This window comes from Equus asinus, chromosome 1, assembly GCF_041296235.1.
Source record: "Equus asinus isolate D_3611 breed Donkey chromosome 1, EquAss-T2T_v2, whole genome shotgun sequence".
Taxonomy (NCBI): domain Eukaryota; kingdom Metazoa; phylum Chordata; class Mammalia; order Perissodactyla; family Equidae; genus Equus; species Equus asinus.
The window spans coordinates 200,772,949-200,791,892 of record NC_091790.1 but is presented as its reverse complement, the minus strand read 5'-3'; the positions used below and the strand labels follow the sequence as shown (position 1 = coordinate 200,791,892).

Sequence of the window (18,944 nt, the reverse complement as noted above, 5' to 3'; positions counted from 1 at the left end):
CCCAGTTTTAAGGGATAGCCTATAGCCATGATAGTCTAGGATTTTCTTATCCTATCCTCTTCCTATTATTTAAGATTTTATGGAGGTGTATTCTTTCTCTTTCGACCAGACAAAGCCAGGTGAGACTCCACATGTAAGGTTCCCTAGCTAATTAATTTTCTTCTCTCACCATCATCCACAGAATGGTGGAGTCAGGACTAAGTTGTCTAAGCATTTTACTCCAGAAGAGAAAGGGAATCTTGGATGCACATAAACGAAACCTAAATCTGCCAGAAGCACCTAGCAATGTGTTACTCTGTTTATTCAGCTATAAATTCATATAAAATTAAGTTCTTATAATTATTGCTAACTCAACTTCTCAATCCAAACGACAGAACTTTTTCATAATTCTGACAAGGTCCTAGATTCACCCCTTAGTCTTATACTAAATAATATGCTTGTCAGAGCGACTTGATTTTATTTTGCCTATAAAATTATGCATTTTCAGAGTGCCCTTTCATAAGCACTATCATTTCCAATCCTGAGCCAGCAGCCCCTGAAAACGCCTCCTCCCGTTTGAGTACAAAGTTCCTCTCAAAGCCGCAAACGCACTCTCACAACTTTGTTCCCCAGGGCCGTCTCTGCAGCCCAACACCCCACCACCAGACTGACAGCCCTGCTGGACATCCAAGTGCTTACAAGCCCGCTCTTGTCGGGTTACATTTCAGCTCCGGTTAGCCTAAGGTTACTAAATCCAGATATGGTTTCAAAAAGGACTCTGTGCTTATCTGTTGCCACGTCTGCCCTGAAGACAGAGAGTAATGGAACATTCTCCTATGACCTGATTTATGTTCATTTATGAGGCCCTCTTTGTAGGGCAGCACGATAGCAGCCAGGTTGTTGGGGAATCACGTGTTAGAAATTCAACATGGAACCAACTACATCAAGCATTCATTAGCAAGTACTTACAAGTCTGCATTGACGCTTTTCCTAAACTTTATTTTGGTATTTTGCTATAAACTGGTGTCAAGGGGAACGATAAAGCCATCCGATGACTTGACATTGTATTTACTTGTAAGTGTAGCCTTGCTGACTGTCCACATCACTCGTGCTCTCTTTAGAACGGGCCACTGGGGAAAGGAGTCCCAGTTCTGAACGCCAATAAAGTCGCTCTCCTGAGTTACAGGCTTATTCTTTGCGGTCACGATGGATCTAGGAGCTGATGGTACTTCACAGCACTGACTGTCTTTACTGGCAAGCTCTCAGTGCTGACTGGGAAGAACTGGAGGCAAATTTGTGACTCAGCTCTAACAAGAGCACTAGACTCCACCGTGTGCACTTTGAACACCACCTTACACTTGGCTTTGCTTATGTCTCCTATCCTTATTTTGCGACTCTCTAATTTATTTCATTTATCCTGTTGTCTCTTTTTCTTTTTAAAGATTGGCACCTGAGCTAACAACTGTTGCCCATCTTTTTTTTTTTTCTGCTTTTTCTCCCCAAATCCCCCAAGTACATAGTGATATATTTTAGTTGTGGGTCCTTCTAGTTGCGGTGTGTGGGATGCCACCTCAACGTGGCCTAATGAGCAGTGCCAAGTCCGCGCCCAGGATCCAAACCGGCGAAACCCTGGACTGCCGAATCAGAGCGCACGAACTTAACCACTCGGCCACGGGGCCGGCCCCTCCTGTTGTCTTTTACACATTGTGTAAGCAGCTCTGAATCCTGCTGGGAACAATGGAGGGTATAAATAAAACATAAGTATACTGGGCCCTATTCTGTACAGGGCATTGGCCAAGCTTTGAAGACACAAACATGGATAAAGCCATCCTTGCAGAAGACATTTATTTCAAAGGGGTGATTAGAAAGGCTTCTTGGAAGAAATGGCATTTGAACTGGGTTTTGAAAGATAAATAGGTGTTTAACACATAGAAAAAAGGAACACGTCTGAGCAGAGGGAACTAGGAAGGCAGAGCAAGGCACATGTGAGGAGCAGTGAGCATCCCAGTTTAGCTGAGGGGACAATGAGGACGAGAGGAACGGAAGACACACTGGAAAGGAGACGGCGGCCACCGAGTCAAGGGCTTCTCCTCTTCATCGTCATAACTATCATCGTCAATGAATACTTGTAGCTGTGTAAGATGCTAGCACTAAAACTGTTAAGAGTATAAAACTATAATGAGGCGTCACCTTTACTGTGAAGGGACTTACCATCGATGGCCGAGTGACAGGAAACACAGAAGTTAAACACAAACGTAAAGTGGCATATGAGAGATTTTTATAAATGTTATAGGGTTTAGGCTGGGGGTTCAATCACTGAGGGCGGGAACACTTAGGGGAGAGCTCCCTTCAGAAGGGAGGATTTGAGCTGGGCTGAAGAACAGGGCAGAGCAGCAGAAAGCAGCGAGGCTGCGTCCCAGGCAGGGATGGCCATGAGTGCAAACAAGGATGTGTTTGGGGCAAATGAGGATAGAACAGTTTCACTAGAACACGAGGCTCATGAAAATGGGGCAAAGTGGAAAAGGATTTTAATATAATATTGCAGATTTACTATTGTAGGAAAGAGATTTTATTTTGCTTTCTTTAAAACAGAGAATAAAGAATGTGGAGTAAAGTTAAGGCATTAAGTAGTGTTTTTTTTTTTTTTTTTTAAAGATTGGCACCTGAGCTAACAAATATTGCCAATCTTCTTTTTTTTTTTCTCCCCAAATCTCCCCCAGCACATAGTTGTGTATTTTTAGTTGTGGGTCCCTCTAGTTGTGGCACGTGGGACGCCGCCTCAGCATGGCTTGATGAGTGGTGCCATGTCTGCACCCAGGATCTGAACCAGCGAAACCCTGGGTTGCCGAAGCAGAGCACACGAACTTAACCACTCGGCCACGGGGCCGGCCCCACACTTTTGAAAGATTAAACTACTAAGCATTATGAGGTATGAACAGGAATGGGGGAGACAGAAGATCGCTGGGGAGATGAAGTGATGAGGCGCAGCTTAAGATGGTAGTACTGGGACTGGGAGGAAAAGGCTCGGACAGCCAAGGAAGGTGGCATGTCCATGCTCTACTGGCTCATCAGACGGGACAGAGTGGAGACACCTGCTGCTGATGCAGGGCTCACAGGGGGGCTGCGTGCTGGTCTGAGAGGACTTGGGCCGTGTCCAGACTCAGTAGGAGATCACACCATATTAGATTACTAACGTTGCCATGGGCAAAGGATGAGGGCAGGATGGCACAGACGACATAGCGGCCACCTCTGTGCTAAGGAATGGAGGAGGGAAGGTGTGAGTTTTAAAATGGACCTGCAATACAGTCACTAAACTAGGCAGATGAGGTCAGAGAGATGTGATGAGAAGACAAAAGTGAGGCATTTCAATTCGGAATTCTTGACATCAAGACCAAGGCAGGAATGCCAGAGATGCTTGACTGAATGAAAAAGATGGTTTCAACGTCATATGCAACATTTCTTGGCCCTTTGAGTTGTAACACCAGCCAGCATCATGCAGCTAGTTGCTTTGGTAGGTTAAAAAAACTGAGAACCCCGTACACCGTGGGCTTCAGTGTTTTTAAAGGAACACCTGAAGGTACGGGCTCTGCTTTCAAGATGCTCCTCCCTAAGACCTGAGTGCATGGGGCCCATCCTCCTCCTCTATTTTAATACAGATTATTTTTCTATAAACAGTTACTAGATTGACAATGACTGAACACATTCGTAGTGCTTTGGCCCATTTATGTAAGCACACAAGATCTTTCAAATTTTTAACTTTCACAAGAGTTTTAATGCTATGTAAAATGTGCCAATTTACCATGCTGCCATCTCTCTTTTTAGTCCAGAAGCCATGCATGGGGTAAACTTGGCTACGAAACAAACTTGCCTATTAAAAACTATTTATCTGATCCTTCCATCAGCTCTAATCCAGTTTTAAATCCATCCTTGAGTATTTCTTTGTGTACAAGGTTTCCAGAATCCTTCTGGTGCCCCAGTGCAACGCTGCGGCACACCAGTTTAGCAGGAATGTCCACAATCACGAGGATCTCTAAAGGCTGGAGAGATCCCTTCCAAACACACTGGAATCTCGCACAGCGGTGTGGAGGCTGGACCCACACTGACCTGCACCCAACGCCAGTCAGCCTGAAGCCTCCAGGATCTGAGAGGAGCCCTGATCCCGACGCGCCTTCCTGGAGCGCTCACTGCATGTCGGGGCAGGGGCAACAACAGCACGTCTGACAGCAGCACACGCGAGGAGGGCGCCTGCCAGCCACGCTCCATGGAGGAGTGTGGCCAGCTCTTAGTTGGGTGAAGAGAGGGGGACACTGTGAGGAGACTCCTCGTTCCAGTTGTTCAGGGACAGCCTTAATTTTTAAGTCTGTTTTAACTATGGAAAAAATGCCTTAAGAAAATTCTTAAGTAGATTTTGAAGTTTCTAACACAAAAAAATGCTATTGGAATCATATTACTAATTTGAAACATGTCATAACTTCAGGCTAGGCCAGAGTAATTAGCAATAAAACTGGTTTTCTGACCAAATTGATGGTATAGAATAGAATCATAGGACTAGATAACTTAAGAAATTTTTAGTCCTTAAAAAATCAGTTAAGCAGTGCTTTCTATGACATTTAATATGCTGATTATAAATGATCTTAATACACTTTGATTCAACTCAATTAGGAGAAAATTTCTCAACTTTAAAAATTGGGTTCTCAAAATAATTAAATTCCACTTAAAATTATGTGTAATAATTGTAATTTTTTTTCACTAATTCATGCCATCTCTTTTCTCTGCTTTTTTCCCAGCATTAGTGACTTTTAGAAAACCATTATGGTTTAGGTTACAATTTATCTTTACATTTACCACATATGTGATACAAATTAATACCTAAAATTATTTATGTCTTAGCAGCTGTATTTATTCTTTCTTTTTTTTTCTCCCCAAATCCCCCTAGCACATAGTTGCACATTTTTAGTTGTGGGTCCTTCTAGTTGTGACATGCAGGACGCCACCTCAACGTGGCCTGATGACGGTGCCATGTCCTTGCCCAGATCTGAACCAGTGAAACCCTAGGCCACCGCAGCGGAGCACACAAACTTAACCACTCAGTCACAGGGCCGGCCCCTGTATTTATTCTTTCTTACAACGAGTATTTAAGTACCTACTGTGTGCCAGGCTAAGAAGCTGGTACACATGCTCTTTCTTGAGCTTCTTCAAGTTCTGTGTGCTTTCCCATCATTGGTGAAGACAGGTAGCAGGTATAACCAGATGGGGGAAGGGTGTGTAAGAAACCCATGAGTTACATGGCACTGCAAACTTGTGAGTCAACTGAAACTTCAGAAATAAAAGAATAAAATGGAAATTCAGGAAAAAACTCCTTTTGCAGGAAATAGAAAAAGTATTTGCTTTCCTAAAGAAACATTTTTCCTCGCAAGAAAAACAGTTTAAAAAAACACAGCTTCATGAGTTCAACATAAAAAGTTTTTACGGAGGGGCCAGCCCAGTGGCGCAGCGGTTAAGTTTGCACATTCTGCTTTGGCAGCTCAGGGTTCGCCGGTTCAGATCCCGGGTGTGGACCTAGGCACCACTTGTCAAGCCATGCTGTGGCAGGTGTCCCACATATAAAGTAGAGGAAGATGGGCTTGGATGTTAGCTCAGGGCCAGTCTTCCTCAGCAAAAAAAGAGGAGGATTGGAGCCAGATGTTAGCTCAGGGCTAATCTTCCTCAAAGAAAAAAACCGTTTTTATGGAAAAAATCATTATAAACAATGTATTAAAAAAAGAAATGTCTGACTTCTGAAAATTAAGGCAGATACAAGTTTACTAAGCTAGACATAATATTCTTCATGGAGGAAAACCTTGTTTTGATTTTTAATTTCATATTAATTAGTGGCTCTCATTTAAGTAATAAAAGGATTGTTTAGCAGCTTAATTTCCAGTAAAATATAACTGCTGGTAAATAGAGTTTATTTGTGCTGTCTCTTGCTGACAGCTGAAGTTCCCACAAACAGAAACGATATCACTTAGAAGGTGGACTTTGGCTTTTAACTGGCTGTGAAAAGGGAAATGTCACACTTGAGACTCGCTGACAAGTCAGTCAGGCAGCTGACTGTATCCAAAAGAAAGAGCAAACAGTGGTAACTGAGAACTACAGTGCAATTCTTTCTCCACTCAGCATATTACTCTGAGTTGCAAATGACGGACGTTAAAAGTAAGACCTCATCATTCCTATGAAAAGGAGAATGCAATTGATACAGTATTTATTTATTTATTGGTGTGAGGAAGATCATCACTGGGCTAACAGCTGTGCCAATCTTCCTCTATTTCACATGGGACACCACCACAGCATGGCTCGATAGGTGTGTGTAGGTCTGTGCCCGGGATCCGAAACTGGGAACCACAGGCTGCCGAAGTGGAGCGTGTGAACTTAACCACTGCACCACGGGGCTGGCCCGTATAATATTTAATCTAACTATATTCACCTAGAACACAAGACCCTTAAGGCCAATCTCATATACAGTATATAACAGTTTACACAAAAAATCAAAACCTACTTCATTTATCTACTACTCTAATCCATGTCCGACGAAATAACAGACTCAACGCTTAACTCATTTCAAGGAAAGTGGAGTTATTTACTCGGCTCTGCTGCCCATGTGGCTAAAGTGAGTTTTGAATTAACAACTGTGAAAACACCTGACACTACGGAAAAGCTATCTTCATCAAGTTGGCCCCTTTTGAACGACATGTGCATGTGTGTGTGTCTATCAGGCCCTTTAAAAAGGAACATTTAGTTTGGAAATAAGAAAAGTCATCAAATTGTAAGGACAATTTTTAAACGAGTTTTAAAAATTAAACAAAACTGCACACACTCGTACAAACTGCAGTGGTCAGTGACGAGCACCTATGTACCCAGACTTAACAGCACTTCACGAGCATTATCTATTCACGAAAACCCTACGAGGCGCCACTATCATTATTCCATTTTTTTTAAACTGACAGTCAGGAAAAGCAAGTCAGCAGCAGGGTCACACAGTGGATCTGAACCCAGACGGATGTCCCGGGGTCTGGACTCAGTCACTCCACTGTCACAGCACTGCATGTCCCAATGCGGGACTTCATACTCAAGCTTATACTGAAACCTGGAGATCTTCTTCACAGAGCCCACTAGCAAGCCAGTTCCCTTCCATCCTGTGAGTGTGAAATTAATTGTTCTATAAACCTAAAGGAAGGGGCATACATTCACCCCTCTAAAATTTCATAGATGTGGCAACGAGTGAGGCTGCAACCTCCATAATTACAAGTGGAAAAGGAATCTTACAGAGATAACTGGGAAATAAAAAATTTTAAAAACACACTAAAGATACTATTGTCAAAAACAATTAACATAAAACACAATAAAATCAGAGAGACAAAAAGCTTTCTGATTCAGATTTAAGAATCAACTGTGTTTAGAGACTTTTCTTCTCCGTGACTTCTCCAAACACTATCAAAATTAAAGTTCATGACAGGGACAAAGGAGACAACTTACCTGTCTCTCAGAAACACATGATACGTCTTTCAATGTAAAATTGTTACATGAAGTACAGACAACCCAGCAGCAATACTCTGCGTACCTCCTGGGGTGCGGGTGGGGGACATGAGAAAGGTGACATGTTTCAGGGTCTTTCCAGGGCCAACAGCCCTGCGGCCTTCAACTGGCAGAGGGGACTCAGACCGAGGTTCCCGACAGGTGCAGCCACCGGCTGTGGGCGCCACAGCCACATTTCTAGGAGGCTTTCCCCTGCTCTTTCTAGGGAAGAGTCTTCTCTCTTCCAGCACAAGGAATGTAATGGTGAGAATAAAAGTGAAAATAAAGGAGCGACATCCTTAATGCCTAAAAAGTGCCAGAGAAGAGTTTATGGAGGTATTTACGAAACAAAGATGTTTGTGAACTTTTTAAAAAGCCAAAACAAGGCTCTCGATGAGCGTTCCAGTGAGCATCTTGCCACCTGGATCTGTGAGACGTATGACACCCGTCTGCAGTTCACGCCTGGAAACGCTTAGGCCCGACTGGTTTTCAATGTGACAGTACTTACATTTAAAGCAGCTTCTCCACACTTCTCAATGGCTGCAAGACCCTGATTATGAATGTGTGTCTCCAGAAGCTTCTTCAGTTCTCCTAGGCCATCCTGGATCCTAGATACAAGATTATACATGCGACCCAAATCTGCAAGAAGAAGCGCCACCTTTATGCACTGAAACAAACTGCGTGTCCATTCTGCTAAGACTGTACTTACAGTGAGATAAAGATACCCTGAAATAAAATCACAATGTTCTCCAATCTTAATAACCAAAAGCACTTAATTACATTGTAACCAAATATTCTGCACTTAGTATTTAGCTGAAAGTAACTATGAAGTTACGCCACTGTAAACGTTTATTATTCTAAACTATGAGAAACCAATAACAGAATAGAGAAAAAATATTCTTATCAGAAACTACATCTGATGCTTCCTAAAATTCTCAAGATTGAGGTATTATTCATGCCTGACACATAACAGGCACTTAAATATTTATTTCAAAAAAAATGAATAAATTTAAAGAGTATTTATGAATAGTCAGCCCAACTATACAACTGAGTCACAAAAAGCCCCAAATTCTTCATTTAATATATGTATGGCATGTGGTGATTGACAAAGCCGCAGAAGAAAAATCCTGAATCCAAACACCAACCTTCTGAGTCCCTAACACACCCCAGGGAAACACAAGAGGGTGGGAAGGGAAACACTTCAACAAAATAGCCTTCTTGTCTCAAAGAATTTTCAAAAGAAAAATACTCAAGAAAAAAATCGGGTAGAATCATTTAATGTTAAGTGTATGAAACAAGTTACCTTGCAAATTAAACTGAAAAGATGCTCTTCCCCCAAAGCCACACCAAAAACACTCTATGGAGGTCTGAAATCAATGTACAACAAGGTACACAACATGCTAAAGCAATCTTGAGAAGAAAATGAAAGAAAGAATTAATGAAAGAAAGGAAAGAAAGAACAACAAAGGGTTGGCCCGGTGAGGCAGCGGTTAAGTTCACACGTTCTGCTTTGGTGGCCTGGGGTTCGCTGGTTCGGATCCTGGGTGCGGACATGGCACCACTTGGCACACCATGCAGTGGTAGGCATCCCACATATAAAGTGGAAGAAGATGGGCATGGATGTTAGCTCAGGGCCAGTCTTCCTCAGCAAAAAGAGGAGGATTGGCATCAGTCAGCTCAGGGTTAATCTTCCTCACAAAAAGAACACACAACAAAAAAAAACAAAGCTGGAGGTATCACACTTCCTAATTTCAAACATACTACAAGTAATTAAAACAGTATAAAAACAGACACACAATCAACGGAACAGAGAGCCGAGAAATAAACCCACACTTACATGTTCAGTTAATCTACAACAAAGGAGGCAAGAACATACAATGAGAAAAGATAGCCTCCTCAATAAATGTTGCTGGGAAAACTGGACATCTACATGCAAAAGAATGGAAACGCACCACTTTCTTAAACCATATACAAAAACAAACTCAAAATGGATTAATGACTTAAATGTAAGACTTGAAACCATAAAACTCCTAGAAGAAAACATAGGCAGTAAGCTCCCTGACACCAGTCTTAGCAGTATGTTTTTCAATCTGTCTCCTTAGGCAGAGGCAACAAAAGCAAAAATAAATAAAAGGAACTATAGCAAACTAAAAAGTTTTCGCACAGCGAAGGACACTATCAACAAAACAAAAAGGCAACCTACTGAATGGGAGAAGATATTTGCAAATCATATATCTGAGAAGGGGTTAACGCATCCAAAATATATAAAGAACTTATACAAATCAGTATCAAAAAAACAAGCAATCCAATTAAAAAATGGGCAGAGGACTTGAATAGACATTTTTCCAAAAAAGACATACAGCCAGCCAACAAACACATGAAAAGATGCTCAACATCATTAATCATCAGGGAAATGCAAATGAAAACCACAATGAGATATCACCTCACGCCTGTCAGAATGGCTTTTTTTTTTTTTTTTGGTGAGGAAGATTATCACTGAGCTAACATCTGTGCCTGTCTTCCTCTATTTTGCATGTGGGATGCCTCCAGAGCATGGCTTGATGAGTGGTCTGTAGGTCTGTGCCGGGGATCTGAAGCCATGAACCTCAGGCTGCTGAAGCAGAGTCAGCGAACTAACTACTATGCCACCAGGCCAGCCCCAGAACAGCTATTATTAAAAAGACAACAAATTACAAGTGCTGGCAAGGATGTGGAGAAAAGGGAAGGCTCGTACACTGTTGGTGGGAAAATAAACTGGTGCAGCCACTATGGAAAACAGTCTGGAGGTTCTTCAAAAAATTAAAAACAACTAACATATGATCCAGCAATTCTACTTCTGGGCATTTATCCAAAGAAAACGAAAACATTAACTTGAAAAGATATATGCACCCCCCAGGTTCAGTGCAGCATTATTTGCATTATTTACAGTAGCCAAGACATGGAGGCAACCTAAGTGCCCATCCATAGATGAATGAAGAAAGAACATACAGTATTATACACACACACACACACACACACACACACACAGAGCTGGCCACAAAAAACAACGAAATCTTGCTGTTTGTGACAACATGGATGGACCTAGAGGGTATTATTTGAAGTGAAATAAGTCAGACAGAGAAGGACAAATAACATGATTTCATTCTTATGTGGAATCTAAAAAACCAAAACAAATGAACAAACAAAACAAAACAGAAACAAACTCGCAGGCACAAAGAACAAACTGGTGGTCCCCAGAGGGGAGGGGAGTAGGGGAATGAGCAAAACCAAAAGAGGATTAAGGAAGGTACAAAATTCCAGTTATAAAATAAATAACTCATGAGGATGTAATGTACAGCATAGGGAATATAGTCGGTAACACTGTAATTAACTTTGTATAGTGACAGATGGTTACTAGACTTGTCATGGTGATCATTTCACAATGTATATAAATGTCAACTCACCATGTTGTATAACTGAAACTAATACAATGCTGAATGTCAACTATACTTCAACTGAAAAAGGGAACATACACACACTCATACGTTAATCTTTTAACAAAATGACTGATGTTGGTAACGGTGGTAACTCTGAGTCTAGAATTTCAGACAATTTCAAAAGTGCAGACTGTAATAACTACCTACACATTTTGAGTCTTAGTGGCTCACCTTCATTTTTGTCAGCATCCAATAAATTCTGAAATTCTGTGTGGAAAATTTCCAGATGTTTCTCAATGAGCACTTGTTCACACTTCCTTGCTAGTTCATCTTGTGTGCTCTCATGAAGATAGACCTGAACTCTTCGTTGCTCCTCCAGCAGACGAGCCTCCGCCTGCAGGAATTAATTCGAGTGAATGGTTTGCATTTGTTTTTTAAAGAATTGCTATGTGAATAATGGCAAATTAAACTCACAAACCTGCTCTAATAAAATATTATTAAGAAAAAAAGCGTTGGCAAATGCCAACCATATTTAAGTGGTCACTGATGTGTTCCATTTTTTCTGCAATATACATTTCCGTTTCCAACTCCTCTTTAAACGACTGGGCAAGGTTATCATTATTAGCACTTCAAATGTCTTTACACCAACTTTCCTCCTTTGGATATGTGGTATTTCCCCTTTTGGAAGTAATATCCCTATGTGACACTGAGAAACCTATGGATCCTCTCCTACACGGATGCCAAGGTAAGAACCACTGCTTTTGACTGAAAGCTACTTGAAGTCAAGAGTCACATAAATATATTCCCTAAAATGACCACATGAAAATAGTTATTAGTAATTAGACTTTTCTTTAAAAACAATTTTAAAGAAAAACATTATGTTCTTCTCTTGCCAATCATTGAATAAGTACCTCTGAAATCTACCAGATTATTTATGCTTCTCAATTTCTTACATTTCCCTTGAAAACAAAGATACAATGTAACAGAGCAGTAAAATGAATAAAAGTCAGTCTATTTTACAGTATATCACCAGAAACACATGTGGGGTGAAGCATCGCCAAGGAACCGCTAAACTATCAAAGCAAGGAAGAAATTTCACCGATCACCTCAAACTGTTCAGTGATCTGAACAAAGAGAGAAGACCTCTATTTTGTATTGTAAAAATGCCAATACTCCCCAAAATGATTTTAAAATTTGGTATAACTTTGGAGAATGCTAGAAGAATTCAACAGGAAGAATAAACATCCAAGAGCCAAGAAAACATAAAATTAAAAAATGACCAGGCAGGACCTGTGCTGTCATGAATTACTAACAATGGCACAATTGTTTAAACAACGGAAGTTAGACCCTTATTGTATATTCTAAATAGAGTTAAAAGTGGACAACAAAATAAACTTGGAAAATATCTGCAGAATGTATCAAAAGGTGAATATCCTTAATATATAATGATCTCTGAAAAATCAATAAGCATCTCTAAATAAAAACATGGAATAGAAAAAGGAATAGACAATTTAGAAATGAAATATAAAAATCTGAAGCTTCTGATAAGTAATGAGTTCAAATTATAGCGTATTTGGTTAATGGAATACTATTATCCAATAAAATATGTACATATAAAATATGTTAATATAACAAATTAGTGGGAAAAAAAAACCGGTTTAAAAAGAAACCTATACATTATTCTAATTTGGTTTTATATACATAAACAGAGCCCCAAGCTTACAGGTTTATGTTATTTGTACTTTCCAGAAAGTCTACAATTAATGTGTATTTTTTTTTCCATATTACAAAGTTATTTTAAAAAACAGTATGAGATCTTTATATGCTTTAACTCGGGAGTTCTAAGTTAAGAAACTGCTGCTTCATATTTAATGTTTCATAGAGCCCAACACCTCAAGAACTAAAGCTGATGAAATACAGCACATGCAAACGAAAAAGCACCACTTTTTCTAAGTTGCACCTGCTTCCTGGAAGAACATAATCACCTTGGGCCATAAAAACTCGCCTTCTCTTAAAAACTTTGCTTTCTCCTACAACAAACTTTCACCCCTTCTCAGATGAAGGTTAAGGCTTTGGTGTCACTGCTGAGTCATTCTCTAGGGGAGCAATGGCTTTCCAGCTCTTGTCCTACGAAAAGTAGTAGCATTCTACAGACCCTTCCTACAGGAACCGAGAGGGGAGGGAAGAGCAAACTGGTACCTAAGTGATTACAAAACATTAAAGGTCAGCAGGGGGGCCGCCACGGTGGCCAGTGGGGTTCGCCAGTTCGGATCCCGGGTGTGGACCTACACACCACTTGTCAAGCCAGGCTGTGGAAGGTGTCCCACATATAAAGTAGAGGAAGATGGGTGTGGATGTTAGCTCAGGGCCAGTCTTCCTCAAAAAAACAAAATAAAATAAAAGGTCAGCAGGGCTTCAGTCATAGCTTATTTTATATACAGGTAAAGAAACTAAGGTCCCAGGTCTCGCATCATTAGGTTTTAGAGGAAGGACAGCCATTTACATTCTTTGCAGATCTGAAGTCAAATAAGCTCTTGATCATCACTCGGCAGATAATTGTATTACAGCACCAAGATCAAATTTAAAATGACCAAATAAAATTAAGCAATTAAAGATTCTATTAATTCTATTAGGATCAGTTCACAATGAAAACACACACCAAAAAACTAAGCAAACTAATGAAGTAAGGTGTATTTTCAAGTTTTTTTTAACGACTTAGAAACCTAGAACCGTCATACGCATTTCTGTAACTCGGACTCGGCCCAATCACGTAAGGCAGTCAGATGCGTTAAAACACTAATGTGGGGCAGGGTTGTTCACTCACTGAAGCCATCCGTAGAAGGAGAAGCCAGAGATTCTCGAATGTTTCCACTGAAATATTCCTAACAACACAGAAAAGGGGACACAGACCCCCAGGGAATTCGCACCTCTAGCCCCAACTGGCTGCTCAAAGTAGAATATTTCTTGAAGGCTCATGTTTTATCTCAATATTGTTCATGAGTTTGTATTCTACTTCCTGATAGAATATTTTAATATAAACATAATTCCTCAAGTTATTGAATAAAATGTGCCACCTTTTATCCTATGGTTTTGCATATTCTCAAGCATATACTGAAGGTTCTGAACCATGTATGTGTGTAATATCAAACACATATCATGTTTGGTTTCTGCCAAGCACCAAATATATGTCATATCTAATAATCAAAAATTATTATCCCCATTTTACAGAGAGGAAACTGAGGGACAGAAGGTGGAGGTCAATCTCCCAGTAAATGGTGGAGTGGGGATTAAGACTAGACTCAAAGTCCAGTTTGAGATGCAAGGCAACGGGTAAGAGGAGAATTGTTCACATGGTTAAATTCCAACTTCACGTTTACAGGTTCTCTGCATTATGGACTTCCAGAATGTGATGGAAGTCATGTTTGTAAGACTAAACTGCATTCGGGCCAAACCTCCAACCCCCAGAAAGGAATCCCCTCTAAGAGAACCAGGATGCAGCGAGCAGTCTGCTCCCATGAAGGCAGGGCTCATGCTGGGCTGACAACATCCAGGCCACTGGAAATCTTTGCTCCTCAAGTTGCCCTTGGTCCCAGGCCTGATTTTAAAGCCACATTTCCCCGCTTTGGGAATCACTATGTAGCTCTGGCCTAAAAAGCTGGTTTTGTCGCAGCAGAGTACCACCACATTCCTCAGCGTGGAGAACTGAGACAACCGCGATTCATAAGGAGTCTGTTACACGAAGAGGCTCGCCCCACTCTTGTGAATGCGTACCCTGACAAAAGGCTCCACTTTCAAAACAAAGAACCACCACACATTATAGAGTCCAATAAAAGATGTTTACGAAAACTACACTGCCAAACTAAAAGATGAAATGAAAGTCAATGCTAAGACTCAAAATAGATTATGTTTCAAAAGTCCATTTGTGAGGCAGCCGTTTGAAACTGCAAATGAGCTGGTTAGGTTCCAGGTCGGCATACAAAAGCTAACTCAACCCATAAACATACATAAAGAACTACTACTATGGCAAGTGTAATACTTGGGAAGGGTTCCATTTTTAAGTTCAGAGATACCAGAAATTCGTTTGTCAAGAACTTACAACTTCAAGCTCCTGAGGCCCAGGTATCGTCACCATCTCCTATGGGAAAACGCCTGGGAACATCACAAACAAATTGGGCAGGACTTCCTCTACGGGTTAGAGAGGGGAGCTGCTGCTCTTACTCAGCTAACTCACTGGCCTTCCATCTCAGCACACGGAAAAATGACTCTGCAGGCCACTTGCTCTCCAAGCGGAGAGAGAAAAAACAGCGAAGAAGGTGTCACTACAGTCAGCCCCAGCTCCCCTGGAAGCTCCCCGCACACCTCAGTCAGGGGTCAGCAAGCTGCTGCCTGTGGGCCAAACCCCGCCTGCTTGGACGCCGCCACGGCTGCTTCTGCACCACCGCGGCAGAGTGGCACCGCCGCAACAGAGACCACAGAGCGACAGAGTGCGCCAAGTCTCAAATACTGACTATCTGGCCCTTCATCGAAAAGGCTGACTGACTCCTGCCCTAGGTCACTGCTCAGAGCACAAGTTCAGGAGACCTGTATTCCCAAGGAAGGGAACAAAAAATAATTACACCAGAACTTCGTTCTAACATCACTCAGTGCAGAAAAAGACACGTGATACAGAGCTCAACCCTGGATCTTCTCCTGGACTAGGGTTTAGCCCGGCAGTTTCAGAAGGACCTCTCCTCTAATACAGACTTGAAGGCTGTGCTTACAGATTGTTAGGGGATGTTTCAGAAGCAAAAAAACAAAAGCTTGAAGTTTGCAAATTTGATGATATTTGTTTCTTAAAAACTTATTTTCTCATTGACATAAGACTGCGGCTCCCATTAGACACAGATATACCTTCTGGGACAGACAGTTCAATACGAAAGTCAAACAGCTATTACGGCTACACCGTTAGAGCAGTGACGAGAACACTGAGCCAAGGTTATCAGATTGATTTATACAGCCCCTTGGTGAACTGAGAGAAGCAACCGCACCGGCTACAGACACGGTAAGATAACACTGCCCAAGAAGTGACCTGTGAAGACAGGTGCACACACTAAAAAAATAATTCATTTGAGTGGCAGTAACTATTTTAACTTTCTACTTATAAGCACTATATTCAAGCTTACCTTTTTCATATATTCGGTCACCGGGTTCTGCTGCAAGAATTCAGTACTCTCTCTGGTATAAAATCTCTCTGTGTCAGCCAAAAACTGAGATTCAAAGGATTCTTTATACACTGTTAACGTAGGGCCCTTTGCAAATGCATCATCTTCATTCAGCCCCAATTCCACTAGAAATAAACAGGAGCTACATTTTAATTATCCTATTTTTTGTTATATTTTATAGAATATACTTAGGTGTAGTATTCAGTTTAAATTATGCTTAAAAGGTAAACATGAAATGGCAGAGCATAAGGCAAATCTGTTATTCACTAGTATTAAAGTATACTGTTTTGATGAAAGAAAAAAATCTAAGACACATAAAAGCAAGTGACTGTGACCCATGGCCAGGCACGCTTCAAAGTTATCATGAAGTTCATTTAGAGAACCTTCATATTTCTAAAAACTCAAACGTAACAAAAATGACGAATTTTAAACTTTCAAAGAAATACGATACTTCCTAAGTTTTTAAAACACTGTTTATTACTTTATTGGTTTCTCAAATCTCAAATTTTCAAGCTGATATGGATTTCTGGTTATCATTCAGCTCCATTAATGACATGCTATCATATTATATATCCAGTAATTCAGTATGAGAGCAGAAAAGAAAATAATTCAAATGTCTATTCCTTCCAAATTTCCATAAGGCACCAAGATCAAACAATTTTTATGATGGGTAAAACCAAATAGAATTACACTAACTTAAAGAGAACTATGAGGACCTTTGTAAATGCTACCAATATTCTTGATAATATTAAAATATCTGGGGCCGGCCCCCTGGCCGAGTGGTTAAGTTCACTTGCTCTGCTTTGGCAGCCTGGGTTCGCCAGTTCGAGTCCTGGGCGTGGACCTGCACACTGCTCATCAAGCCATGCTGTGGTGGCATCCCACGCAGAGGAACCATTCTAGTTCCTACAACTAGGATATACAGCTATGTACTGGGGCTTTGGGGAGGGGGAAAAAACAAAGAGGAAGACTGGCAACAGATGTTAGCTCAGGGCCAACCTCCTAAAAAAAAAAGAAAAAAAAATCTGAAAGTGACTCTGTTGCAGCATTGTTATGACTGCCATTTGATATGAAAAGTCTGACTAAATTAAACGGAAATTGTTTACCGTAAGACTGTACAACTCCACTTATCAGTCTTGTATTGATGGTTTCACCATTTCTTTCCTTTTCAATCAGTTTTAAAACAGCATTTGTTACCTTTAGAAAAGATACAGGAAAAAGATATGTACATTTCAGACCAGAGTACATATGACATTACTACATATCTCTTAAACATTTAAAAATCCATTAAATAATGCAAGATGAGAGATATTCTTAGGACAGTCCAAAGGAGTGAGGAAGACAATGGATACAAAAAGGAATCTGGAAGGGGTTTTAGAAGGAAAATATGCACACACTCACGCAGGTAGGTACCTGTTTATTTAATGGCCTGAACAGACAATCTCGCCACGTCACCAATGCAAGCTGGATGAAAAGAAAAAAGGAATAATATAAAATGTCTATACTTTTACTGCCCTTCCAAGACTGAAGGAAATAGCCCGAATCCCAGATTATATTTACTGATGTTTCTAGATTATAACTAGTAAGACTCTATCATGATGAACTCAGAAAGCCACTCTCGTAACAACTTCAAGAGGTATTAAAGTACAATTTTTATCAGTTCACATTTTAATAGTTAAGATAAAAATAAAATTTGGATTTTACAAGAACATACATATCAGCTTAAGGGGCAATAGTGGATTCAATCTATAAAGTTTTCCCTGGCCCAATTTTTGATCTAACACACTTAATGAAGATAATCCCACTCACCATCATGGTTTTCTAATACTCAGTAACAAAGAACAGACCATAAAAATCTAACAAGTTCTGTATGGTGATTGTGGTGATTTATGTTTCATAGATATATTCCACTGTAAATGCATCAAACTGGACACTTTAAATGATGCAGTGTATTATACATAAATTATTCAAATTTCCCACTTTACTTGTATTCACATGTGGGTATACATGTGTGACGCATTTTCTAGTTGTTTAAACTTCCCCCAGAGGTTATATCAGAAAATTACTATAAAAATGCTCTCCCGGGCTGGCCCAGTGGTGCAGTGGTGAAGATCAAGTGCTCCACTTTGGTGGCCTGGGGTTTGTGGGTTTGGATCCTGGGCATGGACCTATATACACCGCTGATAAAGCTACGCTGTGGTGATGTCCCACATACAAAATAGAGGAAGACTGGCACAGATGTTAGCTCAGCGACAATCTTCCTCAAGCAAAAAGAGGAAGATTGGCAACAGATGTTAGCTCAGGGCCAATCTTCCTCGTCAAAAAAAGGGGGAGGGGGGCACACTCCCTATAAGAGATATGCTATAATTCATACATGATTTTTAACCTGTTTGTTGATTCATTTAAAGCAAAATTCAAATTTATAACAAATTTAACACTCAAATACAACTGTTGAGAAAATCATTTAAACATAAATGCTATCAGTCTTATTTTTTCCAACTTTACCATAGATAAACTTAGGTTTATATAAGATATATATTTCTGAAAAGATTATATGTAAACAATTTTATATAATGAACTTTCACTGGGTGGCATTTCTACCAAAAACAAGAGACAGCATGAAAGCGATATTTAGGAGAAAAAATACATATATATTTCTAAAGATTTTATTTTTCCTTTTTCTCCCAAAGCCTCCCCCGGTACATCGGTGTGTATTTTCAGTTGTGGGTCCTTCTAGTTGTGGCATGTGGGATGCAGCCTCAGCATGGCCTGATGAGCAGTGCCACGTCCACGCCCA

At 40.5% G+C, this 18,944-nt stretch overlaps 1 protein-coding gene across 4 annotated transcripts in view; it reads right to left on the bottom strand.

Annotated features, from left to right (window-relative positions):
• CUL1 (cullin 1) overlaps positions 1–18,944 on the bottom strand; it is a 113,665-nt gene that overhangs the window by 22,243 nt on the left and 72,478 nt on the right. For all 4 annotated transcript variants that reach the window (XM_070515282.1, XM_070515284.1, XM_070515281.1 and 1 more), the window contains exons 5-9: positions 17,561–17,611; positions 17,254–17,344; positions 16,109–16,272; positions 11,178–11,340; positions 8,039–8,169 (exon numbers count right to left, since the gene is read on the bottom strand). In XM_070515282.1, the coding sequence (XP_070371383.1) occupies positions 8,039–8,169; positions 11,178–11,340; positions 16,109–16,272; positions 17,254–17,344; positions 17,561–17,611 (600 nt within the window). The remainder of the gene's footprint in view (positions 1–8,038; positions 8,170–11,177; positions 11,341–16,108; positions 16,273–17,253; positions 17,345–17,560; positions 17,612–18,944) is intronic.